Genomic DNA, 27,972 nt, shown 5'->3' on the forward strand with positions numbered 1-27,972 from the left:
TGTTGGAGCTCTTTACTTTTATCTTACTGTTAATACTGTATATTGTCTAGTATAAGAGCTCTAATGTCAGATGTTATTTTACTTGAAATATTTATTTGAAAAAAAGTTTTTCTTTAGCATTTGTAGTCATGATCTTAAAAATCAACTCTTGAAAAATCCATCCTTAGGTGTTTCTCTTCATTTTCAGACAAGGGGGGCTGCTTTTTTCATTATTGCTGTGATCTGCTTATTGCTTTTCGACAATGATGATCTCATGGCTAAAATGGCTGAACACCGTATCCTTTTGGAATAAATCAGAGTTGTTTAGTCTTGTATTATAGAAAAATAGAAGACTGGCAGGATGGGAAATTAAGTGACTGAATTAAACTATCAGAAATTTTGGGACAGGGAAAGTATTTTAGATTGTCCTCATTCCAAAAAAAAAAAAAAAAAAAATTTTTTTTTGCCACTCAGCAGAATCAGTTGGCTCCCTTTAAATGTTCAGTTTAAATATTCATTTTTTTGTCAATGGCAATTATTAAATATAAACTTTTGTGAGATCAAATGAAAAACATTTGGCATCTTCTTGCCTGAAAATAAAAGTTTAAATTCCTTCATTTAGTATTCACTCTCTTGCTCTAAATTATTATTTAATATTTCCAACTCAGCCCTACTCTTCTCTTATATAAACCCAACTTACCATTCAAATATATCTACTCATTTATCTATATACCTTTGCCCACTCTGTTTAGCAGAACTTAGAACACCAGGTTTAATTCTTCTGGTTACTATACTCACTGCCCTAAAACTTCTTCGTTAACTAAAATCAATTTACTTTGTTACAATGAAAGAGGGTACCATGACTTTGCAAGACTCCAGGTTGCTTGTGATATAATAATAGTTTCCTCCCACCCACCACCAGCACCCTCATTTGTTTTCTGCTTGCTTTGCTGAGGGTTATGTGGTCTATGACTTAGAAACAGATTTAGGACTGATTTTACATGTCGTTCTAAAAGAGCAACCCTAACTCCTTTGGATAGGAATGATCCAAGGAGGGTCGTTGCTCTTCTCCCTTTGTTCTACTTATGTATGCATATGTCTTTTGGAGATTTAAGTACTAAAATTTAACAACTATATCTTAAGCATGATTATAATTGTTTTTGAGACAACAAAAAGAATATAGACCATTCAGTTTATTAATCATGTACCAAAATTAAATTTTAAGTCATTTTGTTTTAATAAAGAAACAAAAACTCATAGACATAGACAATAGTTTAGTGGTTACCAGAGGGGGGGGTGGTAGATGAGGGTAAAAGGGGTCAAATATATGGTGATGGAAGGAGAACAGACTGGGTGGTGAACACACAATGTGATATATAGATGATGTGTTGCAGAATTGTACACCTGAAATCTATGTAACTTTACTAACAATTGTCACCCCAATAAACTTTTAATTTAAAAAAATTATTTTGTTTTTAAGGGAAACTTTATTGAGGGTAATCAGGTTTGGAGCCCCATTCTAATCTGTTGTCAACCTAAAATAATGTAGCTAAAATTTTGGGAGGACTTCAGGGTTCGACGAGTTAATATTTGGAGTTTTTTCCTTTACTCCAATTCACTTAGCTGAAGGACATCATGACAGTGCTCTAACTCACATGCTTTACACAGCCATTGCCTTCTTAGGTGTGGCAGATCACAAGGTATGTTGTTTTCTTTGTTGCTAATGTGATCAAAAAATTCTGGTAAGTTACAGAAACTAAACTTTAAAGGTGTGTTTAGCTGTTGGTCCCCACACGGCTGGAGTCGCCATTGCAGAGCTGCAGCAGCTCTGGGTGCAGGAGGCAGTGGACTCCATGGTGAAGAGTCTAGAGAGAGAGAACATCTGGAAGATGCAGGTCAGCCTCCTGTTCCGGTGCAGCGCCAGCTGCTGTGAGGACAGCCAGGCGACCGTGCAGCAGGTGCACCAGTGCATTGAGCGCTGCCACGCACCTCTGGCTCAGGCCCTGGCCCTGGTGGCCTGCGAGATGGAGAAGTTCAGGACTGCCTGGCCTGGTGTACCATGCATTGCAACGACACAGCCAAAGATTCAATAGGTGCCGGGAGTTAAGAGCTTCAGGTGAAGCGGCAGCTGGAGAATTGTAACCAAGTGTGTGGATGACCACATGAGCCTCATTCCAACCATGACCAGAAAGATGAAGGAGTCCTTCTCATCCACTCAGAAATAGAAGTCTTTGCCAGTGGCCATCAGGGCCGAGGGCAGGATCTATTTAAAAAGAGGAATGAGAATTGGTCTTTTAAGCAAAGTTTATGAGTGAAGAGATTAAGGATGGCAGCAAGTTTAAGGCATATGTCACTTGCCTCTGGACACTGGTTCCTTTATATTTTAATCCTAGAAAAATGAAATGGAAAAACTGGTGCTAAAATTTGGGTCAGAGAGTTTTTCAGAGTCTAAATCTTTTGTGGCAAGTGCTTATCCTGGCAGTAGGAATCTCCCAGGTACCAACCCAGAGCCTCAGGTACCAGGTACCTATAGGGTGCAGGTTCCTCTAAACTGCCAGTGATCTGCTGGAGTGTGAGGAGAGCTGCTTCTGTTGCCAACCTCCTGTTTACCAGAAGCATCACCACACCATTTTCCATAAGCTGTGAAACAAAGTCCATGAGGTCACTAGGGAAAGAAAGTTTTCTGGGTCTTTCGTTTTGCTTGGTTTTGTCTTACATAAAAGGGCATGAAGTTTATTTAAGATGTGGAGTTGGGAGAGGTAGTTTAGATAAGAATTTTGAAAGGTTCCTTTGGATATCCATTTCTGGCCATCAGATGTGGATGTGCATTTCTTAAAATTCTCACACATTACATCTTTCAGCCTGGAGCTCTCCAAACACACTGAGTATGGGAAGCAGGCCTTCCCTCTCCCTGGCTGCCATGATGGACCCTGAGGCTGTCTGCAGCAGAGTGACAGGACAATCTTGCAATGACATTCCCTTGAAGGGAAAGAGGATTTTGATTGTGCTATATACCAGCACCCAGGAATGAACAGTGAAAGGAACTGTTGGCCGCTTAATAGAGTTAGGAAGTACCAGATTTGGAAAAACCTAGTTTTCAGGAATGAAACCTATATCCAGTGTTTACTTAGCCCCCTGAAATAATATAGCCCTACCAAGAATCCCTTGGCAACAAGAAGGTCAAAGATGAAAAAGTAAGGCTACTTAGGGTGAGCTGTGGCTCACTTAGAGCAAAAGAGGGGCAGCCCCCCATTACCAAATACCACTTTTGCCTGGGGCCTTTGCAGCATGCAGTGTTCCTGCTCCAGCTCTGGTACCTTACTGTTTTGATAAGGACCTTGTCTTTTTACCAGCTTATTGCTTGAAATGATTATATAGCCTGTCTGCTGTTTCAGGACTAGGATATATTTTCCTAGTGGTCTGGTTTTTAAAAATAAATAAGGTTTAACTTTTTTCCTCCAAAAAAAATTTTTTTTAATGTGTTTAAATTATCAGTAATTTATAATACTGCCGCCATTTAAGTAGTTCAGGAACTTGGGATATGGAAAAACATACTAGTTCAATTTCTTCTAATATTATGTATTTAAGGATTGAATATTGGACTGTGTGTATTTCTAATGAGATTTATCTAATTTTACTCATAGGGTGGAGTATTGTTGCTAGTACTGGCTTTGTGTTGTAAAGTTGGTTTTCATACAGCTTCCAGAAAGCTCTCTATAGATGTTGGTGGAGCCAAACGTCTTCAAGCTTTATCACATCTTGTTTCTGTGCTTCTCTTGTGCCCATGGGTCATTGTTCTTTCTGTGACAACTGAGGTAAGATGAGGAATGTATTGGTAATAAGTAAAATGAATTGCTGTTACTTATAAATTTTAGTTCAGTACATTATATTTTAATTTGAAGTTGCAAGTGGCTTAAATAATCTTTACTTTCTCTTTGTGGTTTTTGAAAATTTTTTGGAGTTAATTTTATTGTTTATGGAAAAATCAAATCAAGTACTCTTACATTTCCCATGCCTGTGGCTCAAAGGAATCAGTTGAAATAATTTAATGCCTGAATAATTTAATGTGTTAGGCACAGGGTTTATGGGTCTTTCAGTATTTATAAAATTATTAAACAATAATGCTTTTGTTTTTAATACTTTGTGGGATATTGGAGAAATGTGCCAGTATCTTATATTCTATATTTTGGCATTTTATAAATTATATTAAATCATGAGAATACTTGTTTATATGTAAAAGGATTAACTAAAACATCTTAAAAGATTTGAACTTTATACCCACATACTATTGACAAAATTTTTTTTTAATTTCTAGAGTAAAGTCGAGTCTTGGTTTTCTCTCATTATGCCTTTCACAACGGTTATCTTTTTTGTCATGATCCTGGATTTTTATGTCGATTCCATTTGTTCAGTCAAAATGGAAGTTTCCAAATGTGCCCGCTATGGATCCTTCCCTATTTTTATTAGTGCTCTACTTTTTGGAAATTTTTGGACGCATCCAATAACAGACCAGCTTCGGGCTATGAACAAAGCAGCTCACCAGGAGAGCACTGAACACGTTCTGTCTGGAGGAGTGGTAGTAAGCGCTATATTCTTCATTTTGTGTAAGTGTTTTTCTTCTTAGCAAATTTCTTACGGATACTGATGTACACATCACTTACTTAATTTGGGAATTTGTTCAGTGCTTGCATTTAGTGCTGACAGATACTGTGTTGGTTTTGGTAGCTTAAATTTTTAAACTTTTGTAATACTCTTTTTTTCTCTCTTTTTAGCTGCTAACATCTTATCATCTCCTTCTAAGAGAGGACAGAAAGGTACCCTCATTGGGTATTCTCCTGAAGGAACACCTCTTTATAACTTCATGGGTGATGCTTTTCAACATAGTTCCCATTCAATCCCTAGATTTATTAAGGAATCGCTAAAACAAATTCTTGAGGAGAATGACTCTAGGCAGATCTTCTACTTCTTGTGTTTGAATATGGTAAGAGTTTAAATATTAGTGGCCTATCTTAAAAGCTTAATCTTTTAATTCTGACAATTATGGTATAATTTTAGTAATTCCCAAATTTCTGCTAGAGATGGGCTAACATTACATTTTCTCTAAGTAGTAGAAAGATTACAGGATCATTTCAGACTACTTACGTAAACAATTTTTGAGACATTTTAGAAACGTTGGTTTAGTGTGCTAACCGTCGGTTTCAAAACAGTAAATATAGTAGCTTCTAAAGATTTTATCTGCTCCTTGTAGGATCTCACTACAGACTAAATTGCTAACATTTTATAGCTAAGTTTATTGAGTTCTACAGACATGTAAATAAAACTATCTCCTTTTAAATAATTTATGCGATGGACATATCTGATTTAGCCTAGTTTCTTACAATTTTTATGAAATGAGGTTTTAGTAGAAGTACCAGTTAACTAAAGAGGGGGTTATATCTTCAAGTAAGGATTGGGTATAATTAAGGGTTAAAGTCCTCATGATTAAATTCGGATAAATCTCTCTTGAAACAATATTTCCCAACATATTCCTCCCCTATTTTTGTTTAAATATATTTTAGCTTTTTACCTTTGTGGAATTATTCTATGGCGTGCTGACCAATAGTCTGGGTCTGATCTCAGATGGATTTCACATGCTCTTTGATTGCTCTGCTTTGGTAATGGGACTTTTTGCGGCCCTAATGAGTAGATGGAAAGCAACTCGGATCTTCTCCTATGGGTAGGTACACTGACTATCAAGGTGGTACAGCACAGTGAAAAATCTTAAGTACAAATTCCACCTTAGGGAATAAAATTTTATTATTCTTAATACAAATAATTTTTCATACCTTCGTTTTTCTTTACTTCGAAGTAGATAAGAGGAAATGAACCAAGCATTTGATAAATGATTGGCACTAAGCTCAAGATTTACACTCCATGACAAATTCCTCTTATAGGCAGAGAGCAAAAATCAGTTAAATAGTGAGCTCTTTGTTCAATGTGTGTCTTTGAAGCAATGGAATATGCATGGTCGTTCACATCTTTGCTATTCAAAACTTGAAGGCGCTGTGCATGAAATACCCTTTCATTAAGTGAATAATTCAGTTCAACAAATATTAGAATCCCTGATTTGTACCTACTCCAAATAGATTAATAAATTCAACTCTTGTTTTCAACTGTTTATATTTTTAAAGATCATTAAGCCAAAAATACAAATGATTTTGGTACAAAGCTGAATCTTTGTGCTGTGACAGATACAGAGCACATCAGGGCTTAAAGGAGAAATAATTTCTTGCTAAGAAATTAGGAAAGTCTTTGTATAAGAAGGAACATTTACCTGTTGATAAATATATAAAATTTTAAGATATATGTCCAGAAAGTACCTTCCAACATATTAGTATGATATTTAAAATCTTGGTAATTTTCTAATCTTACTATTTATGTTGTTGAAAATTTGGACTTGTTTCCTCATTTGTAAAGTAATAATAATGTTTGTACTTTTAAAATGTTTGTCATTTCCCTTTTCTAAAAATATATTCTACGTTTTTAGGTATGGCCGAATAGAAATTCTCTCTGGGTTTATTAATGGACTTTTTCTAATGGTAATAGCTTTTTTTGTGTTTATGGAGTCAGTGGCTAGATTAATTGATCCTCCGGAATTAGACACACACATGTTAACAGTAAGTCTTCTTATTTTTCTATTTGAATTTCTGCTCATACTCATACAGCTTTTTCATGCTAAAGTTTAAATGTTTGTAGTTACTGATCTACAAAGGTGTTTTTTATTTAAATAAAAATAACTTCCTATCTTAAAATTTCTACTGCTCTTAGAAATTAATTTTCTCTAATATTTTAGATGTCAAAAATATTAGATGATATTCTAATACATATAGATTTCTTTCTGACTTATTAAATGTTTTTGTTTGAAGATGTGTTTTTAAATAACTGAAGAAATTTGTTATAGAATCAGAAAAATAATTTTTAAGACTTCACCCATAGATTATATTACTGCTGTAGCAACCTTTAATGTTCTACCTGTATCTACCAACCTTTGCATGTGCTGCTGTTTCTTGTAGTGGGCCTCCCCTTCCCTTACTTCTGACCTTCAGCCTTCCTCAAGACATTGCTTATGTCTCCTCTGGTGGCATACTTTTCCCTTACTTCCTCTTTTCCCTCTTCAAAATTTGTTAAGATTTCCCTTTTTCAGTATTCCATTTATCTTGTGCATTCTTTCTTTAGCAACATTGTTTGTCATTCTTCCACAATTACGGTGTAAGTGAAGTGTCTTTAGGACCTGAATTGTGTATCACTAATTCTTAAATTCTAGCACCAGACTTGTGCTAGAATTAATTGTTAATTGTTGAATGACTAAAAGCAGTTATGAGTTTTACTAGTGGTAGTATATATTAGTAAAATGTTTTTGGATTATAGTTTGGAAATATATTTTGAATTTTAAACGCTCATATCTTTTGGCCTTTAATATTTTTTACAGAAATATTCACACAGGTGTGTAGAAGTGCATGATTCATTGTGCCATTGTTTGTAATGGTGGGGAAACAAAACAATGCCCACCAGTGAAAGGACTATTTAAATAAATTTTTGACTCATAGAATACTATGCAGCTATTAAGAAGAATAAAATATATCTATACACTGGTATGAAAAATATTTACAAGATGTACTAAGTGAAAAAAATTAGAATCATTTTAACATGATTCTATTTTTGGTTTTAAAAGATACGTATGTATGTATATTAGTATGTACATAGAAAATATATCATTCTCTTAATAGTGACTAACTGTTGGGGGTAGAATTGTAGGGGACTTTCATTTTCTACACATATTTTTTTCTGATGAAATATATAAAGATGAAGTATTTCTTAGTATAGAAGTATTTATGAGTTGATGGGGTCTCTGTAAGCAGTATTTGGTTTCATTCAAAATTTATTAACCATGTTCAAGCTCATAAAGCTAACTGAAATTTCTAAATCTGACAAATGATCTGAGTCACAGGGAGAAAAATAAGCTCTGTACATTTTACTAAAGTAAATCCCTTCTTTTACCACCGTTGAAAATTAATAAAAATTACCTGTCCCCTTTATTTTTATACGTTGTTTTTATAAAACAAAGGGATTTCGCTAAAGGAGAAATTGTAGACATAAGAAATTAAATAACACCTTGACCTACTATTCAAAATCATTTTATAAGAGAGGACAATCAAGGGTATTAGGTTGGTGCAAAAGTACTTGCGATTTTTGCAATTTTTAACCTTTTAAGCCGCAATTACTTTTGTACCAACCTAATAACTTTGTTTATCCTTTGGGATGTTATTGTGGCACCATTAAATCAAAAGAATTCCATTCACTTTGTTAAAAAAAAACACCTGAGATTACTATTATATGTTTGCTTTTCCATTGTACTTTTTTTACTTTGTGCAATTTTACTATAAGACACAGTAAGACTATATTTATTTGGAATCCACTAGTTAATGAGTTATAATCATTACTTTACAACTACTGAAATTTACCTAGTAATATAACCAAAATTTCAGGTATAGTGTATACTTGGAATAGTAAGTAGTACTTTCAAACTCTTTAAATAAACAAAAAAACACTTTAGCATTATTTATTTATTCATCAGCCATGAAACAAGTTATTATTCTTAATAACTTAATTAAAGCAACTCCAAATCCCTTTATTTGTCAGCACTGTGGTATTTTAAAAAATATAAAATGCGTATTTTTTAAATTCTGGATTAATGAGCTTAATGAGGTTTTACTATGAATAGTTTCAAAACTGTAAAAACATATATAGCTATATACTAATTTTTAAGTAACAAATTTATTTTTTAAATTACAAATTTAAAGGTTTTCTTTTCTCCCTCTTGCTAGCCAGTCTCAGTTGGAGGGCTGATAGTAAACCTTATTGGTATCTGTGCCTTTAGCCACGCCCATAACCATAGCCATGGAGCTTCTCAAGGAAGCTGTCACTCATCTGATCACAGCCATTCACACCATCTGCATGGACACAGTGACCATGGGCACGGTCACAGCCACGGATCTGGAGGCGGAGGCATGAATGCTAACATGAGGGGTGAGTCCTTGCCAAAAATATTGACCTATCTTTCAACAGTGTTGTGAATTGACATTGTTTTTTGTATTAAATATTGGGTATAATTTTATTTTTGAAAAACAATCGGTGGCTAAGAAAAGGTCTGAAGTCTGCTGTAGAGAATGCTCACATTTGTTCATAAATGTCGATTTTTTAGAGTCCCTTTCATAGTGACAATAAACATTATTTGCCAGGGAACACTAAGTGTGCCATTATGAACTTTCACTACAAAAGAACCACGAAACTTTACTGTTAAAAAAAAAAAAAAAAAAAAATGAGGGTACTATTTCACTTATTAAATTTTTTATTCTGATTGTTTAATATAAATAAATTGGGTAATGTTAAAACTTGGCTCGTTTATGATTTCTAAGATTTCTAAGAAGCCTTCCCAGACAAACCGCACCATCATAAAACTCACTACATGGTAGTGGTATAGTTGCCCACATCCTTACCTTTTTACCACTATGCTGTGAATTCCTTGAGGGTAGTGACCATTATTTTAGTCATTTTTGAAATACCAGTCCCTAACAGAATGCCAGGCTCATAGTAGGTAACCAGTAATATTTGTAGAATGGACAAAAGAACTAAATTAGATGTGCTTTAATTTTTAATGTTTTTATATATTTTACTTGTAGGTGTATTTCTGCATGTTTTGGCAGACACACTTGGCAGTATTGGTGTGATCGTATCCACAATTCTTATAGAACAGTTTGGATGGTTCATTGCTGATCCCCTCTGTTCTCTTTTTATTGCTATATTAATATTTCTCAGTGTTATTCCACTGATTAAAGATGCCTGTCAGGTTCTACTTCTGAGACTACCACCAGAATATGAAAAAGAACTACATCTTGCTTTAGAAAAGGTACTGTGTCTAATTTCTTCACTTTTTTCCTTTTAAAATACTATTTGAAAATAAGTTGACGTAACAAGAAATGTGCACAAATGTGAATGAAGAAAATACAGTTTTACTTAAAGGACATAAAATAGGGACTGAATAAATGGAGAGATATTTCCTTGGATAGGAAACTGTATTGTGAAAATACTGATTTTCTTTCATTTAAATCTCAATGTAATTGCCTCTTGTTTGGATTTTATTTTTCTGTTTGTTTTTGTTTTGGAAGAGGGTATATAATCAAGTATTATTTGGAAGAGTTAATGCTTGAGAATAAACAAAATATACATAAAGTTACAGAATTAACACTAATTAATTAATAGAATCCTACCTTGTGATTATAAAGTTACAGAATTAGCTAACAAAACTAGCAGTTTTGTTCTTGCATAAGAATAAACACGTAAATTAATTCTGATTTAAAAAATCAGAAATAGACCCAGGAACTTATGAAATTCAGTATATACCAAAGATGACATTTCACATCACTGGGGAAGAAAGGATTGACCTAATTAACATTTCCACTTGGTGGAAAAGAAAAGCTATATCTCTATACCACACTACATAAAAACATATTTCCAGTGGATTAAATACATAAATGACAAAAAATTATAAAACTGCTAAAACAAAATAGAATACTTTTATAGTCACGGAGGTAGGGAAGGCCTTCTTATGCTTGAAGTGAAACGAGAAGCCAAAAAGGGAGGGAAAAAAATCTACAGATTGGACCAATTTAAAATTGTCCATTGGCAAAAGATTCCGTAGCAAGTATGAAATACAAAAGTCAGACCAGGAGAAAATATTTGCAGCACATATAAACAGGCAAAGCCTTACTATTTATAATCCTTTAAATCAAGAAAAAGACAGTCTTGGGCCGGCCCAGTGGCTCAGGTGGTTAGAGCTCCATGCTCCTAACTCTGAAGGCTGCCAGTTCGATTCCCACATGGGCCAGTGGGCTCTCAACCACAAGGTTGCCAGTTCCATTCCTCGAGTCCCACAAGGGATGGTGGGCTGCGCCCCCTGCAACTAGCAACGGCAACTGGACCTGGAGCTGAGCTGCGCCCTCCACAACTAACACTGAAAGGACAACAACTTGAAGCTGAACAGCACACTCCACAACTAAGATTGAAAGGACAACAACTTGACTTGGGAAAAAAAAGAAAAGAAAAAAAGAAAAAGACAGTCTTGTAGAAAAATGGACTGAGAATATAAATGGGCAATTCATAGAAGAAACAAATACAAAATAGAACGTATTTCAACTTGTGGTCTGCCATGTCATATTAAAGCAGTTAGGATCTGCTAACGAAAAGTTAGCATCTTGAATATTTAAGGTATAATATCTTAACCCACTGTTTTCATAAATAAAATTAGTATAGTTTTCTCACCTACTCATCATTAGTGACTACTAAATCCTACTAAAAAGTTTTTTATTTCAAAATATGTCTATTACAGAAAACATCAAAATATAAAAAGAAAAGTACAAAAAGGGATGGGGAATCACATATAATTCCACCACCTGGAAAGAAACACTTTTAAAAGTTGTTTTTCTATATAAAAATATTTTGAAAATGAAAATGGCAAATAAAAACCTGTTTTGTGCCACTTTTAAAATTTTCCCCCATTATGTCATGTGATAATCTAATACATTTGTAATGATAATGTAGTGATACATTTTATGTAGTGATACATTTTAGTGATAGTTTATTATTTAACCAGCCCGTAGTTGTTGAACAGGGAGGATGTGTTTTGAATGTGTTAATCGCTATATAACAAACAATATGCAAATATGTGTATAAAGGAAACCATGTAGTTCTTTAAACGTATCCACTGTTTAGAATACACAAAATACATCTTATATAGGTGAAAACTGGTGTGCACCTGTTCAGTATGGAGACACCTGTAGCCCGTTCACTTCCTATTCAGAGCTGCCTTCCTTGGCATCACTCCTAGGTCAGAATACTTTAGGCACCTTTTTACTTTGGTTAATTGTCCCCCTCCTCTACTTTTCTCACTTCTGGGCTCTCCTTATTATCACTTTTTTAATAATCAGCTTAATAGTGGTTGCTGGACCAAAAAGATTGCGTGTGTTAAGTAAATTATAGCCTTTAAGTCCATTTATATCACCTCTCCTTTTATTTGACAGATACAGAAAATTGAAGGATTAATATCATATCGAGACCCTCATTTTTGGCGTCATTCTGCCAGTATTGTGGCAGGAACAATTCATATACAGGTGACATCTGATGTGCTGGAACAAAGAATAGTACAGCAGGTAATAATCTTTTGTTTTTACAGTAATTTCAGTTGAGGTAATTCATGCATAAAATTACACACATTATAAAAGTTATACAGCTCAATAGTAATTTAACTGCTTGAAAATATCAGTCTTTCAGCTAAGGATATATAACTTATTTTTTACATCTAGATTTGTTTTATATCCAGAAGTGGTTAAAATAAAAATCAAGTTTTAGTATTTAGAGGATAAGCTTAAGTTAATGTAAAAAAAATTCATTTATGATCCACCTTCATTCACAATAGAGTATCGAGAAATGTTATTATAAATGTAGCCCTAAATTAATAATACTAAAGTTGGCAGGGGGTATGCTATGGTTGGAGATAAGGATCAAAACAGTTCCTGTATCCCTCGTCTAGATATACATAATTGGAAACAATAGCTATTTTCCTTTAATACTTTGAATGTGAGATCAGAATTTACCGGTCTTCTAAAAATATCCTATCTAACATTTGCCAAATAAATAATAAACATTATTTTGAGGATTTATCTTTGATTCTCTAGCTATAAAAATGTGTTACCAATTATTTAAGACATGTGCATTAAATGCATAATCTAAATGCTTTAAAATATATGGATTTTTATAACAGGTTACAGGAATACTTAAAGATGCTGGAGTAAACAATTTAACAATTCAAGTCGAAAAAGAGGCATACTTTCAACATATGTCTGGCCTGAGTACTGGATTTAATGATGTCCTGGCTATGACAAAACAAATGGAGTCCATGAAATACTACAGAGATGGTACTTACATCATGTGAGATAACTCGGGAATTCCCCCTGGTGTGTGAACAATGAAGATTAAAATGACTCAGTATGTATAATATTGACCGAAGGAAGAAAATTGCACATAATTGTATAGAAACATTTGCCATATTTGAAAAAAAGTGTAAAGCTTCCTACTGTTGGATCAAAGAATCTTTCTTAAAGGAAATTTAAATACAGAATGAAGCATTAATTGTTCAAGTAAAATAATTATTTGCATTATGTGTATAACAAGAATCGTAAAATTTTAATGAACATGATGTGTCACATCACCTTTGATAATGAACATAATGATGGAATTGACTGAAGACCAAAATTACTTCTGTGTTTACTTTCTGTCAGAAAGCATCTCCATTGTAAATAATGTATTTACGTGTTTATTACAAAGACCCAAATGAAAAATTTTTAGTCAATTTTTTGCATAGCCTTAGGATAAAATAGGAATAAAAGTTCTATATTTATGGATTTTCTGTATATAAAACTGGTTTCTAATTATAACTTAAATCCATTAAGTAAAATCTATACTGCCACTTGAAATGTAAACTAAATTATTTGGGAACAACTTCAACCACTGATATGAGATGAGCAATGAGAATAGGGAAGTATAACATTACAATTTTTGATGTATTACAAAAACCAACCACTCTGTAAAATAAATTTTTTACTTTTGATAATATTTGCAAATGAATAATTACTTTATTAGGGTACAGAACTTATACTAAGTTGTGTCCATGTTATGCATTCACTTGTCTTCTGCCTCTAAAGTAGAATATTCCATTTCTTATTACGCATCTGGCATTCCTAGTTGCCTATCAGGCTGGTATCCAAGCAATGCTAGGCTTTTCATCTTTTCATTTAGCTCCGTATGTTGTGGAACAGCCAGTTGAGAGAATCACAAATAATTAATTGAATTTTCTGCCTATAAATGTAATTTTTTTTTAAATTTCTGGAACATCTAAATATATAAGAAATCTCAAAGGTAGTTATTTTGAGGTTTAGTAAGTAAAGCTTATCCATAAACACTTGGGCACCATGAAATCAAAATACTTAACCTTATAACTACTTTCTATAGTAATATCTAATTTATATTTTTTAATTTCCAATTTAAACTGAATGTATTGTCTCAAAAGACTGTATGATAGTTATATGATAATATATGCAGTTTTATAAAACCAAAGAATGTTGTCCAAAAGAAACTTATCTCTACGAGAATCTGAATATTTTCATCCTTATACTAGAAATTTTGATAAATAGGATGAATTAATTTTAGTATGGGTACTATTTTTTTATCTATACCATAATGGCAAATGTGTATTGTAAATCATATTTTTGTCTTACTAATTTTACTATGTGACAGGTTTAGAAATTTATTATAAGTTATTTTGATATTTCTTGTCTTCTCTTTACACACTATCTGGTCCAGAATCTTCTATACACATTAAAATTTTTGAGTGGTGGGAAAATAATTGCATATTGATTTTTCAATGCAATTTTTATACATGAAAAAATTTTTAAGTTGGTAGGCACAATAAATACTGCACCATCATTAAAATTGTCATTTCTCTTAGAAGGCATATAAACAGCAGGAAAATTAATGTGACTGAGAAACCAAGATGAGAGCAAAGGCAGGGGCTGAACATTAAAGGGGTGCAGGTGGAAAGTAGGGAAACTCCAGTATTGAAGAGCACCAAGGTACTAGTTCTAGCTCATACAAACCATGACTTTAGGCAAATCAGCCTCTCTGGGTATCCTTTTTTTTCTTCATACATAAAGTCAGAATAAAATATGCTCAAATTCACAGAGTTATGAGGAGCAAAAAGAATAATGTATGTGAAAATGAAAATTGAAAAGGGTTAAATAAAGTTAAAGAATTGTTATTATTTTAAACCTGACTTCGGAGGTTTTTTCTATTGAAATCAGTACCTAAGAGATTAATTAGATATTAAGTGAATAAGTAAACTTAAAATAATACCCAAAACAAGCCTATTTCTAGTTTGACCCAAGAAGCGTGGTGGTGGTTGCTTAACACACCTGTTAGTTTCTCTCCTTCCCTTTCTCTCCAACCATTGTTTTCCATTATTACCAATTTAGGAGCTCATGATTTCCCCTTAGAATAAGCTTTACATATTTTATAATATAGGTATATTGTTCCTTTTACATGATAATTGATCAAACTTTAAACTTTTCTAATTTCAGCACAAAAATAAAGCTATATATAATTAGATATCTCTAACTATAAAGGATTCTGGTTTTACTTTAAATTTAGATTATGATTCTCCCCTAAAATATTAATTCAGAGATGCATGTTTACTAGTTAATAGTTACATGGTCAAAAATTTAGGGGCAGCCAGCTAGCTCAGTTGGTTAGAGCGTGGTGCTTTTAACAAGGTTGCCAGGTCGATCCCCACATGGACCACTGGTGAGCTGCACCCTGCACAACTAGATTGAAACAACTACTTGACTTGGAGCTGATGGGTCCTGGAAAAACACACTTAAAATATATAAAAGTTTAAAAAAAAAAATTTAAAAGAGTAAATGACAAAAACCCTCCAACCTGTCAATCATACACAGATCTCTAAAAATTACCACACTTGTCAGTTTCCAGTATACTCTTCAAGATTCCAGAGTTTATGAATATACAAGCAAATACATGTATGTATTATTTTTTACTTAGAAATTATTCCATAGTTGAAACATTATAAAGCATCCTCATTCTTTTTCTTAGCTGTATACTAATTCTACTGATGGATTTTTTTAGGTTGGCTCAAATCTTTTGCTATATGGACAATGCTGACACGAATAGCCTTGTACAAACATCATTTTGCATATGTGCAAATAAATATGTAGAATACATTCCGACAAGTAGAATTTTGGAAGCAAAGGGTTTAGGACATTTATAAATCTAAAAAAATATTGCTAAATTGCACTTCATAGATTGTCACAGTTTAGCCTCCCAAATAGAAATTTTAAGGCAAACATTTCTTATGGCCTTAATTTGTATGCAAGTTAATTATGCAGAGATTATATATAGATGCCAAACTGAGTTCAATTATAAAACCACTAATGTTTATTTCAATTTTAGAGTGGTTTTTCAAAAGGAAAGTGTTCTAGTAAATAATGTATAATAAAACTAAAAGGGTAAAGTTGGATTTTTTTTAATCAAATTTTTTCTACATCTTGTTTCTTCTATCTACAGCAGTTTGACACAGATGGTCAAAGATGGTTATATGTTGTGCACATACATTGTCCTGTTACTTTTTTTTTTTTTTTTACGAGTAAGAATATCACTGCATTTATTTTCATACAGGTATTTTTCTAAAGCTTCAACATTTTTTCTCAAAAATAAGAAACCCAAAGCTTAGAACTGGATCACTTGGCCCTTTCTCTTATATCCTCCCAGTTCAAAATGCTTGCATCTCTTAATGGCCAGCATCCTCTTGGATCTGCAGTGAGGCTCAACACATTCAAGCCTCAGCACAATCTTTGTGGTTTTAGCCTTCTTCCGGAAAATCGGCTTTGTCTGCCCACCATAGCCACTCTGCTTCCGATCATAGCGCCTCTTTCCCTGGGCATACAGGGAATCCTTCGCCTTCTTATACTGGGTCTCTTTGTGAGGCTGATGCTTTCCACACTTCTTACAGAAAGTCCTTCGGGTTTTAGGCACATTGACCATCTTTACAGTAGAGATGTCCACACGGTAAAAATGGGAAACTCAGCGTGTAGACTTACCCTCTTTTGTGATATTTTTATTGAGGTATACATAACATACAATAAAATACGAAGATCTTAAGTGCTCAGTGCAGTGAAGTGGTGATGATACGGAGTAACTGAAACTCAACATAGTGCTAGTGGGAGTGTGAAATGATGCAGCCATTTTGGAGAACTGTTTGGCAATTTCTTTTAAAGTTAAACATATATCCACCCTGTGACCCAGCAGTTCCACTCCCAAAGGTAATGGAAAAGTGTGTCCACAAAAAGACCTGTAGAAGAATGTATGTATTCATGATAGCCAAAAACCAGAAATAACCCAAATATCCATCAGGAGAATCGATAAATTGTGGTGTATTCATAATGGAATTTCACTAAACTACTCAGCAGTTTAAAAAAATTAGTTACAAACAATACAGGTGAATCTCAAAAACAAGTTCAGTGAAACATGGCAGATACATGCTGTATGTTTCCATGTATACGAAGTCCAAGAACAGAGAAGACTAATCTATAGTGATAGAGCACAGAAAGTGGTTTGTATTAATTTTCTATTGCTGTCATAACAAATAACCCAAACTTAGTGGTTGAATACAAACTTCTCTTACAGTTCTACAGAAGTCCAGTATGGGTCTCACTGGGCTATAATCAAAGTTGCTGCAGGGCTGCATTTTTTTCTGGAGGCTCTAGGGGAGAATCCATTTCCTTGCTCATTCAAGTTGGTTGAATTCAGTGTTTGTAGGACTTTGTAGGACTGAGGTCTCAGTTTCTTTGCTAGTCTTCTCAGCTTCTAGTGGCCACTTGCATTCCTTGGCTTGTGACTCCCTCTATCTTCAAAGCCAACAGTGGGTCATGTGCTTCCCCTGCTCATCTCTCTCCTGCCCCTTCTTCCACTGTTGCATCTTTCTCTGACCACCTCTTCTGCCTTCCTCTTCTTTTAAGTGGTGACACTGGACCCACTCAGGTAATCCAAGATAATTCCCTATCTCAAGGTCTTCCAAGTCCCTTTTACCATGTAACAGTCATCTTCACAAGTCTGGGCATTAGGGCAATGACATCTTTGGGGGGTTGTTATTCTGCCTACTACATAGTTGCTTGGGAAGACAGAGTTTCTTGAAAAGGAGTGGAGACGTCTTTTTTAATAAGTCTAGTACCCATATGATACCATACATAGTTATCAAAATATTGACTACATTCCCTATGCTGTACTTTGCATCCCCATGACTTTTTATAACTGGCAATTTGTACAGATCATTCCTATCATTGAGCTTTCACAGGCTATTTTCTCTATGTGGAATGCTTTTTTCATTTAAGCCTCAGCTTAAACATCACTTTCTCGACTGTCCCTGACCACCTCCAGAGTAGCTACCAAGTCACACTGTTTGCAACACTTTCCTTTCATTCTCTGCCTACCACTTAGTACTAGCTGATTTTTTTCACTTTATTTAGTTATTTACTTGTTTCATCTCTCTTCTACTGGAATATAAGCTTTTATGAAAGCAGGGATCTTATCCATTTTATTCAGAGTTGTATTCCTAGCACCCAGATCAGTGACTGGTGTGTATTGTTGACACTATTAACTTGGCCAGGAGAGAGAACACTGAGTAGTTCACTGAGGAGAAAAGTCAGAAGGTTGTAAGTGTTATAAAGAAAGGAGGTGATCCATGGTACTTATGCTAATTAAGCATAACTACCATGTTTCCCCAAAAGTAAGACCTAACCGGAAAATAAGCCCTAGCATGATTTTTCAGTATGATATCCCCTGAACATAAGCCCTAATGCATCTTTTGGAGCAAAAATTAATATAAGATCTGGTCTTATTTTTGGGGAAACATGGTAGCATTCTTAATAAAAATTAGTTGTACATAGTTGGCAAGATTTCTCAAGCTTCACACTATTGAACTACTGACATTTTGTGCTGGGTAATTCTTTGTGACTGTGTTTGGGGAGTGCGGGCTGTCTTGTGCATTGTATGATGTCTGGCAGCTTCTATGATCTTCACCCACTAGATGCCACTAGCACCCTCCCAGTTGTAACAATCAAAAATGCCTCCAGACAGTGCCAAATATGCCCCGTAGGATAAAATGTCCTCCAATTGAGAACTACTGGGTTAAAAGAATTTCCATTAGGCAATGGTCAGGAAGGGGTCGTCAATTAAGTCTGGTAAAGGTCTGGCATCCTAGGGTCATTCAAAGTTTGTTTTTTACCAACTCATGGCAATGAAACAAGAGTTTCAACAGTTCCTAACCAAGTGCTGCTGTGAGGGAATATGAAACGTAGGGAGAAATTTGATGGTCTCAAAGTATCTCCACACAGACAACATATTAGTTGCAATTTTTAAAAAAGTAAACGTACAATGAAGAAATCAGGCAACATCTTAACCAAGTGACCAAAATTAATCTCATTTATGACGGACAAACATCACGTGTCTGCAGTTGATCCCCTAAGACCATGATGTTACCTGTGTCAATTTTCGTAGAGTATGAATGAATTTATTGAATGTTTTAAAAAATTATTAAATCAATTATTTTCTTAAACAAGCTTTCCATAACTGTGAATATTAATATTGACAGATTTATGTACTGTACTTGGTTGCAAGGGGAGACCTGTTTGGCCTTTAAATTCAAATGGTAAGTAGCCATAGAAAGTGAACCAATATGTACCTGAAAAATTTTAGTCTGCATTACTGAAATAGATGTTAAAGCAAACTTAATATGTGATAACAGCAGAGTACTAGAAGAAAAAAAGCATGAGATGATTATGTAAAGTGCTTAATATAGTGCCTGGCACATAGCAGCTCCTACATAAATAATTACTAGAAAACTATAAAAACACTTTAGAAGATACTTAAAAATGTGTAAGTTAGATTATAAAGATTTTGACAGTCATATACACCTGTGCAACAACCTCAATTTAAATCACAAGAAAATACCAAGTACAAAAATAAGAAAGTTCTATTTTTAAAAAAGTGGCGGGGGTACTGTATTCTTCAAAAACATCAATATTATAAAAGATAAAGAAAAGCTGTAGGAACTGCTCTAAATTAAAGGAGGCTAAAAAGACACGATAACTAAATATAACATCTGACCCTAGACTGGATCATGTACTAGCAGAGAAAAAAATGCTATAAAAGATATTATTAGGTCAACTGACAAAATGGAATATAAACCAGGTTGAATAAAACAATAAAGTACATTTTGAAGTTATTAACTGTATGTGGTTAGGTAAGAGAATATTCTTTTTCTTAGGAAATACGGCAGAACTGAAGGATAAAAGTTATGATATATATAAACACCCTCAAGTGTTTCAGGAAAAATAATTTTATACATAGTTTATACATATATAAAGTAAATCATGAAGCAAATGGAGTAAAATGTTAAGGATAGTTGAATCCTTATCACATTTTTGTCTGCAAGTTTTCTAAGTTTGAAATTATTCTCAAATAAAAAATTAAAATAAAAACATTGGCTTGGGGAAATAACTTGAAGTAATCTGGTAGATTAAGAAACTGACGATATTCTTATCAATTAGGTTGTAGAAACATCATGAATCAAAAAAAAAGAAATTACCTACATTTAGTCCCCACGTTACTAACTTGTGATCCTGGGAAAATCACCTAAAGCTTCTCTGGGCCTCGGTTCCTCCAGAGTGCTGTTGGAAAAGATCAAATAAAACATTATATATCAAAGCCTTTCAGCTACACACCGCTGCAGACGAAGACAGTGTGTAACAATAAGTAGGACTAGAGCCACAACTGCTTACGCTTCTCCAACTGCGGCTGCTCCACCGTTACTTCTCTCAGGGCACAAGGCCATCCCCCTCGACTACATCCGGCAGCGCACAGTTCGCCACACCTCGCCGGTCCAGGTGGCAGCCGCAAATGCCCGAGAGCGCAGGCGCGAAGCCAAACCAAGTGAGGGCGTGGCCGCAACCTCTCTCTGGCCCCACCCCTCTCGTACGTCTCCGCGGGATCGCCCTAGAAACGCGTTCTTGGGGAAACCGACAGCCGCCAATAGGAAGGAAGCGAGTGCCACGAACAGGCCAATAAGGAGGGAGCGGTGCGGGGTTTAAATCTGAGGCCGAGCCCTGCATCTCCCGGCGTGCTGCGGTGGAACGGTTTTTGATCTGTGTTGATTTCAGATCCCCGGCTCGTCCGGGGCTCCCATTCTCCTCTTCTCCCCACTGAGCTGCTGCCTGGTGAAGAGGAAGCCATGGCGTTCCGGGTCACCAGGGTGAGCTGCTGCGGACAGTGAACAAACGCAGCCTTTCTCGCTGTGTATCCTCTCCCTATCTCGCTGGCCGGAGCCATCCAGCCCCGCGGGACCAGGGCAGAGATTTGGGGAGCATAGGGTTGTCGGTAGGCACCTGGCATGGTGGGGTAGGTGGCCAAGAGATCTGGGTTGGCCTGTTTGGGGGGAAATGGAGGGTCAACAGGAAATCTTTCCTAAAACGTGGAGGGCTCTTTTGTGGGCTCCCACCACCTGCGTAAGGTCCTTTCTGGAGAGAAAGAAGGTGTCTGCAGTTGGAGGCCTTTTTTCTTTTCAAATGTAAATTAAGGGTATTTTAGTGTCGGTCGGGACTAAACGTGCTATCCCACCGTAGGCGAGCGAAGAGGTTCTAGGAGGAAACTGACTTTTCACAGTCTTAGCGTAGACCCTGGAACCGGGTTTCCCCTCGTAACTCATTTACAGCCGACTTCCCTCCCGAGAGCCTCTCTTTTGCCTCATCTTAATTAATCCCCTGTGACTTACTGCAACCTGGCTGGGCTAGCTCTCAAAGAGGTCTTGCTTCTTTCAGAACACGAAAATTAATGCTGAAAATAAGGCGAAGATCAGTATGGCAGGCGCAAAGCGCGTGCCTGTGGCCACTGCTGCAGCCTCCAAGCCCGGGCTGAGGCCAAGAATGGCGCTTGGAGACATCGGTAACAAAGTCAGTGAACAGCCACAGTCCAAATTGCCTTTGAAAAAGGTAACTATCCTGATCCAACTTATCTGTAAAAGTCCACCATCCAACTGTGACCTTGGATGGAGCAACATTCCATTCTCTCCCATTCATCCACAGGAAGCAAAAACTTTAGCTGCTGGAAAAGTTGTTGCTAAAAAACTACCAAAACCTCTGGAAAAGGGACTCGAGCCCATGCCTGTGCTGGAGCCGGCGCAAGAGCCAGAACCTGAGCCCGTTAAAGAAGAAAAACTTTCGCCTGAGCCTATTTTGGTAAACTTATTTTAGAGTCTTGATTGTTTCTTTTCCCTCATTTTACTTGAATGCATGAAATAGCATTTGAATAAATAATAGTAACATAGAGTGTTCTGCTATGTACTTTAAATGCATTAACTCATATAATGTTGTATTTTCTTAGCTGGTATCTTGCTTTTTAGATAATGGCTTAGAAAAGTATTACGTATTTCCTGGAGTCATATCTAATCGGTGGTACATACTGGATTCGAACCCAGACTTGTCTGGCTTCGGAGCCTATGCTTTTAATCTCGTGTATGGTATTGAGTAGTAGTTGCCTTGATCGAAGATTTTGCTGTTTTTGGTACAAGTCATCTCTGACCAGAATTTATTGACTGAAACACAGATTGTTCTCTTGAATCTTTTTACTCACTAATATGACCACTGAATAATTAGTAAGCCTGTAACATTGTAATATGTAAAGGTGTAAAGCAGAAAGAAAATGTAGCACCTCAGAGCAGGTAAGATAATGAACAGCTTCAGAAACCAAGAACTTTCTATTAAATACCAGGTAAATTTTTCTACTGTGAAGGAAAAACAGGCCCTTTAGAAGAGGCTGGTTTGATGAAATTGGAATGAACTGCCTTATGAAGCTGATTTTTAAAACTTAATAAAACCATTTGGGAAAATCTGTAAAAGTCATTCAGCCTGGCTCCTTATATCTAAGGGTAAAAGATTTGAGGCCATTGTTTTAGTACTGACCTTCTGGACATAGCACATGAAACCTGTGCAATGCAAAGTCTTTAAATGACCATACCAAACTACCTGAGGTTTCCTTGCAAGTCCCATAATGATTCTTGTCTTTGCTTTCACACTAGTTAAAAATGTCTTTCCCACTTTCTTCATTTAGCTAATAACCTTTTCATCCTTCAAAACAGCTCAAGTATCAACTCCTGAAACTTTGCCTAACTTCTCCTAACCCTTGTTCCTAGAATCAATCTCCTTACCTCATTTACTTCTCGTCTAAAATCAAAGCCCCTTGAGGATATCAAAAAAATCAGTGCCTAGGACAGAGCTTGACTTGAAAGTGCTCAATAAATGAAAAATGGGGTAACTAGAGCTTGAAGGAAATGGTTAATGAGGTCAGTTAATAATGAGTAGTTAGGACAGAACTTGTGTTCTCCTGAACAGTGAGAATCGGTCCATGTTTTGAAATGAAAACCAAAGACTGACTTGCCATTTGTTTGAATTAACTTCACATGACACTGATCAACAGATTTATTACTTACCAGTTTCCTTTGGAGGAAAGTCCAAAATGTGAATTTATTTGCTTCTCTGTTTTACCTGTTAGTGTTTAGGTTCTGCTGACTTCAAATTGGCTCAGTCAAGTTGGCATTTCAATTTTCATACTAATCACTTTCTAAAGAGAAACTGAATAAATCTGAAAATACTTTTCCTTTCAGGGAATGAATTATGACTATTCAACAAATGGTATCTTGAGTTGGTACCAATGATCTGACTTTTATTCCCAGATTGTATGCTCTTCTTTGCTATTATTTCAGAAGGTCTCTTTATTTTAAGGTTGATACTCCCTCTCCAAGCCCAATGGAAACATCTGGCTGTGCCCCTGCCGAAGAGTATCTGTGTCAGGCTTTCTCTGATGTACTTCTTGCAGTGAATGATGTAGACGCAGAAGATGGAGCCGATCCCAACCTTTGCAGTGAATATGTGAAAGACATCTATACTTATCTGAGACAACTTGAGGTCAGTATTATTAGGTTGGTATAAAAGCAATTGCAGTTTAAAAGGTTAAAAATATTTGCAAAAACCGCAATTACTTTTGCACCAAACTAATAGAATCTGTTTTTTTCTAAACTGCATCTAGCTTTATTAATTTATTAATTTTATTAATTTATTAATTTTCCATTAATAATTTACAATAATTCAAGCAGGATGTGAGCAGCATTTCTTAACAGTAGGTTCCATTTTCAAATTCTCCTTCGTGGAATGCCAAAAATAAAAAGTAAGTAAACAAACCAATGAAATCTTTGCCATTATGAACAGGGAAATTTCAGTGAGAGTGGATACTACCATGGCTCTTCCTGAAGGAAAGTCCACAGATTGAATGATATATTTATATCCATCACAGAAGCAGACAAGTCCCAAATTCTGCGTTTTAGGAGGACAACAGGCAGGAGGTACATGGTAAAGAAGAATGTGCTTGAAAAATAATAGTATCCGCAATATAAGGCATTTGGGGTCAATGTGGCTGATATGCATGCAAGGACATTGTTGTGTCAAAGAGTACACTCAAAAACTGAAGTTTTTTTTTTGGTTTTCTTTCATCCCACTTTTGAAACTTTCTATTAATGGCATTTCTCCCCCACCAAAAAAACACAAAACAAGGAAGTATTCTGTATGCTAACAACATAAACTATACAGTTACCAGATTCACAAAGTTTTTTATAATGCATTTTCTTCTCTTGGTATCATTAACATCTTCAGTCTCCTGCTTGTTTCTGTGGAGCATCTCCATTTTCTACAGGACTGTCCTACAAGACTTCCTGGCCAGGACCAACCTCCTACTTTGAGTTTCTTCTCCCTTCTTTTGAAAGTTTGTGTTCTAACTTTAGAGGAGTAGGTTTAGCAGATATATGTGCTGGTCCTTGGTGGTTCGTTCTCCTCCTTAACTATGGTGTCTTGGAGAAGGAGAGTGGTAGCACGTGGGTTCCAGCAGATCTGAGAGCTGCTTCTATTTTTTACTTCGTAAGGCTCTGGGTCTGCATATAGAGACTTAGGTGAAAAGATGGGAGATGATAGTGTGATTTCTTTATTTGGGAAGAAGTGGGTACAGGGTCTGGATCAGTAGCGGTGATACTGAATTGATTATAAGATCTGCCAATATGATAAACCTGTCACACTATCCTACTTAATGTTTTTGTGCTTTCTTCAGTGATAGAGCTGTTTGTAGTGACCATATGAATAATTGAGTTAAAAGACTATTAGAGGGCCGGCCCGGTGGCTCAGGCGGTTAGAGCTCCATGCTCCTAACTCCGAAGGCTGCCGGTTCGATTCCCACATGGGCCAGTGGGCTCTCAAGCACAAGGTTGCCAGTTCAATTCCTCAAGTCCCGCAAGGGATGGTGGGCTCTGCCCCCTGCAACTAAGATTGAACACGGCACCTTGAGCTGAGCTGCCTCCCGGATGGCTCAGTTGGTTGGAGCACGGGCTCTCAACCACAAGGTTGCCAGTTCGATTCCTCGACTCCTTCAAGGGATGGTGGGCTCTGCCCCCTGCAACTAAGATTGAACACGGCACCTTGAGCTGAGCTGCCGCTGAGCTCCCGGATGGCTCAGTTGGTTGGAGCACGTCCTCTCAACCACAAGGTTGCCAGTTCAACTCCCGCAAGGGATGGTGGGCTGTGCCCCCTGCAACTAGCAATGGCAACTGGACCTGGAGCTGAGCTGCGCCCTCCACAACTAAGACTGAAAGGACAACAACTTGACCTAGAAAACAGGCCTGGAAGTACACACTGTTCCCCAATAAAGTCCTGTTCCCCTTCCCCAATAAAAAAAAAAAAAAAAAAAAAACATGGTCTTTGCATCTTTAAAAAAAAAGACTATTAGATATTCTAAATGCTCCAGAGCTGTTCTGTGTCACTATTATTTCTGGTCAGAAATGTCACATTGGAAACTTGCTTCTAATGATAATCAGCATTTCTTTTGCAGGAAGAGCAAGCAGTCAGACCAAAATACCTACTGGGTCGAGAAGTCACTGGAAACATGAGAGCCATCCTAATTGATTGGCTAGTGCAGGTTCAAATGAAATTCAGGTTACTGCAGGAGACCATGTACATGACTGTTTCCATTATTGATCGGTTCATGCAGGTGAGCATAATTCAGTAATTGAGGATTCTCCCTTCCAGGGTCCTAGCTGAGTCATAAGATACAGACCTTTTCAACTAAAATCTGTTTGGGGGGATAGGGTGTCACTGAGACTTTGCTATGCGAATATGTCTTTTTCACTTTTCCTTCACAGCTCTGTGTCTCCTTTTTCAAATATGTATTACTTATTCAACCAGTTGAAATTCCCATTGCAGAATAATTGTGTGCCCAAGAAGATGTTGCAGCTGGTTGGTGTCACTGGCATGTTTATTGCGAGCAAATATGAAGAAATGTACCCTCCAGAAATCGGGGACTTTGCCTTTGTGACTGACAACACTTACACTAAGCTCCAAATCAGACAGATGGAAATGAAGATTCTAAGAGCTTTAAATTTTAGTCTGGGTCGCCCTCTACCTCTGCATTTCCTTCGGAGAGCATCTAAGATTGGAGAGGTATCGATTTCTTCAGAAACCTCTGATATGGTACCATAGAGAATACTGCTGACCAAGCAGATCTAATTCAACTGACTTATATACCTAACTTCACAGGGAAGAAATAAATAGTTATTTCTAATCAGGCTGTATATTAGTATCATTAAGGCATTCCATGGGCAATTGCACCTGAGAGTTTTTAGACAAACATTTTTAGTTATAGTTATGGGCATGCTGGTTATTGCCAAAGCAGAATTTTCAGACAGAAAAGCTCAGTGACCTGTGTGAATTTTGTTCCAGGTTGATGTGGAGCAACATACTTTGGCCAAATATCTGATGGAACTAACTATGTTGGACTACGATATGGTGCACTTTCCTCCTTCTCAGATTGCAGCAGGAGCTTTTTGTTTAGCAATGAAAATTCTTGATAATGGTGAATGGGTAAGCTCTGCCCCACAAACCTAAGTTGCCCTAAGCGTTTACATTGTAAATAGTGTTTGCCTGAACACAGAACTGTTTTCATTAAAAGCAATTCAAATGGTTCCAAAAAATGACATCCACTGAGGGAGTGATTAAAAAATGATACCTACTTTGTGATGTCTTCATGGAACGCTTTCATTTCGTTACCTAATTTCATCTTTCTATATCCCTTTGAGAAAGGCAGAGTAGCTGCTACTCCTTAGAGAATTTCAGGCAGATCGGATGACATAATAGTTCATTCATATTCATTGATCCAACAAATATTTCTAAGTGCTATATACTATCCTAGGCCCTAGGAATAAACCTCTGAATGAGAAAGTGGCCCTCAAGGAATTTGGAGTCTAGCTTTGGTGTGGGCAAGTCAGTAATTACAAAAGTGTATAGGTTTGAGCACATTAGTATATAATACATCTAAGCACATGAGCCTAGAAAAGCATGAAAGAACACCTGGGGAATAAGCTTGTCTTAAATTTCAATTAATAATCAATCATACAGTATCCATCTCCCTACCCTACTCTTGAATAACATCTAGAAACTTTATGAAAACCATTGTTGATGAGCATTTTTAACATTAACTCTTGTTCTTAGACGCCAACTCTACAGCATTACCTGTCTTACACTGAAGAATCCCTTCTTCTTGTTATGCAACACCTGGCTAAGAATATTGTCATGGTGAATCGTGGGCTTACAAAGCACATGGTAAGTCAATCAGTGGCACTAGGATGTTGGAGAGAAAAGTGAAAATAAGACTTTCATGCCACAAATGCATAGCTTGTTTTTAAAGAGTTGATGTTTCATGTGACTTTCTATATCACGGGATGTTATTTTTTTCCTCTTTTCCTTAATTACTTTGTTTTTCTCTTCCAGACTATCAAGAACAAGTACTCCACATCTAAGCAGGCTAAGATCAGCACTCTAGCGCAGCTGAATTCTGCATTAGTTCAAGATTTAGCCAAGGCTGTGGCAAAGGTGTAACTTGTAAACTTGAGTTGGAGTGCTGTAATAATGTGCAAATAAAATTGGCACCATGTGCTATCTGTATATATTATTATGTTACATTTACTTACTTTTAATAAAGTTGCAGTCCTTTTTACTTCTCATCCCTTAACTCATTTGAATGTGGCTACTTCCTATTCTAGGATTCCCTAAAAGTTGTTTTAAAGATGGTGTGGAATATAGAATATTTTAAAAAGTGCTTTCACTTAACCTGGGGACCCAACTAATATATGTTATTGTTGCTTATATGGTTCTTGTTTTATGTACCTAGCTTTTACTTATTAGTATGAAT

At 36.0% G+C, this 27,972-nt stretch overlaps 3 protein-coding genes and 1 pseudogene across 4 annotated transcripts in view; 3 read left to right on the forward strand and 1 right to left on the reverse strand.

Annotated features, from left to right (window-relative positions):
* Positions 1-14,473, forward strand: part of SLC30A5 (solute carrier family 30 member 5) — a 27,768-nt gene extending 13,295 nt beyond the window's left edge. Inside the window, exons 6-16 of the mRNA XM_033110235.1 lie at positions 188-275; positions 1,603-1,679; positions 3,624-3,794; positions 4,295-4,583; positions 4,752-4,960; positions 5,538-5,695; positions 6,506-6,635; positions 8,844-9,045; positions 9,699-9,925; positions 12,096-12,224; positions 12,836-14,473. Of these exons, the coding sequence (XP_032966126.1) occupies positions 188-275; positions 1,603-1,679; positions 3,624-3,794; positions 4,295-4,583; positions 4,752-4,960; positions 5,538-5,695; positions 6,506-6,635; positions 8,844-9,045; positions 9,699-9,925; positions 12,096-12,224; positions 12,836-13,006 (1,851 nt within the window). The 3' untranslated portion in view covers positions 13,007-14,473. The remainder of the gene's footprint in view (positions 1-187; positions 276-1,602; positions 1,680-3,623; positions 3,795-4,294; positions 4,584-4,751; positions 4,961-5,537; positions 5,696-6,505; positions 6,636-8,843; positions 9,046-9,698; positions 9,926-12,095; positions 12,225-12,835) is intronic.
* Positions 1,805-2,204, forward strand: LOC117024752 (protein FAM136A-like; annotated as a pseudogene).
* Positions 2,011-20,587, reverse strand: LOC117024753 (60S ribosomal protein L36a-like). 2 transcript variants are annotated; one of them, XR_004423503.1, is made up of 3 exons: positions 20,478-20,587; positions 20,289-20,366; positions 2,011-2,242 (listed from the first exon to the last, which is right to left on the reverse strand). XR_004423503.1 is itself a non-coding variant. In XM_033110236.1 (3 exons), exon 3 carries the CDS (start codon positions 16,681-16,683, stop codon positions 16,369-16,371), a length of 315 nt encoding a protein of 104 aa, XP_032966127.1. In that variant the 5' UTR covers positions 16,684-18,327; positions 20,289-20,366; positions 20,478-20,587; the 3' UTR covers positions 16,283-16,368. The 2 variants fall into 2 exon arrangements, 1 of the variants encoding a protein (XP_032966127.1); XM_033110236.1 differs by lacking the exon at positions 2,011-2,242 and adding an exon at positions 16,283-18,327.
* Positions 20,588-20,782: 195 nt separating this feature from the next.
* On the forward strand, positions 20,783-27,792 carry CCNB1 (cyclin B1). The gene is made up of 9 exons (XM_033109785.1): positions 20,783-20,947; positions 21,513-21,683; positions 21,777-21,929; positions 23,472-23,654; positions 25,618-25,776; positions 25,989-26,225; positions 26,505-26,645; positions 27,273-27,383; positions 27,552-27,792. Exons 1-9 carry the CDS (start codon positions 20,927-20,929, stop codon positions 27,657-27,659), a joined length of 1,284 nt encoding a protein of 427 aa, XP_032965676.1. The 5' UTR covers positions 20,783-20,926; the 3' UTR covers positions 27,660-27,792.
* Positions 27,793-27,972: the final 180 nt, after the last annotated feature.

Source organism: Rhinolophus ferrumequinum, chromosome 7 (assembly GCF_004115265.2).
Source record: "Rhinolophus ferrumequinum isolate MPI-CBG mRhiFer1 chromosome 7, mRhiFer1_v1.p, whole genome shotgun sequence".
Lineage (NCBI taxonomy): Eukaryota > Metazoa > Chordata > Mammalia > Chiroptera > Rhinolophidae > Rhinolophus > Rhinolophus ferrumequinum.

Bases quoted from the DNA above. Each gene is read 5' to 3' on its own strand.
- LOC117024753 (XM_033110236.1), bottom strand. From the start codon at position 16,683: ATGGTCAATGTGCCTAAAACCCGAAGGACTTTCTGTAAGAAGTGTGGA.
- CCNB1 (XM_033109785.1), top strand. From the start codon at position 20,927: ATGGCGTTCCGGGTCACCAGG. The intron at 21,684-21,776 runs GTAACTATCCTG...ATTCATCCACAG, and splicing joins CCAAATTGCCTTTGAAAAAG to GAAGCAAAAACTTTAGCTGC. The intron at 23,655-25,617 runs GTCAGTATTATT...TTTCTTTTGCAG, and splicing joins CTTATCTGAGACAACTTGAG to GAAGAGCAAGCAGTCAGACC.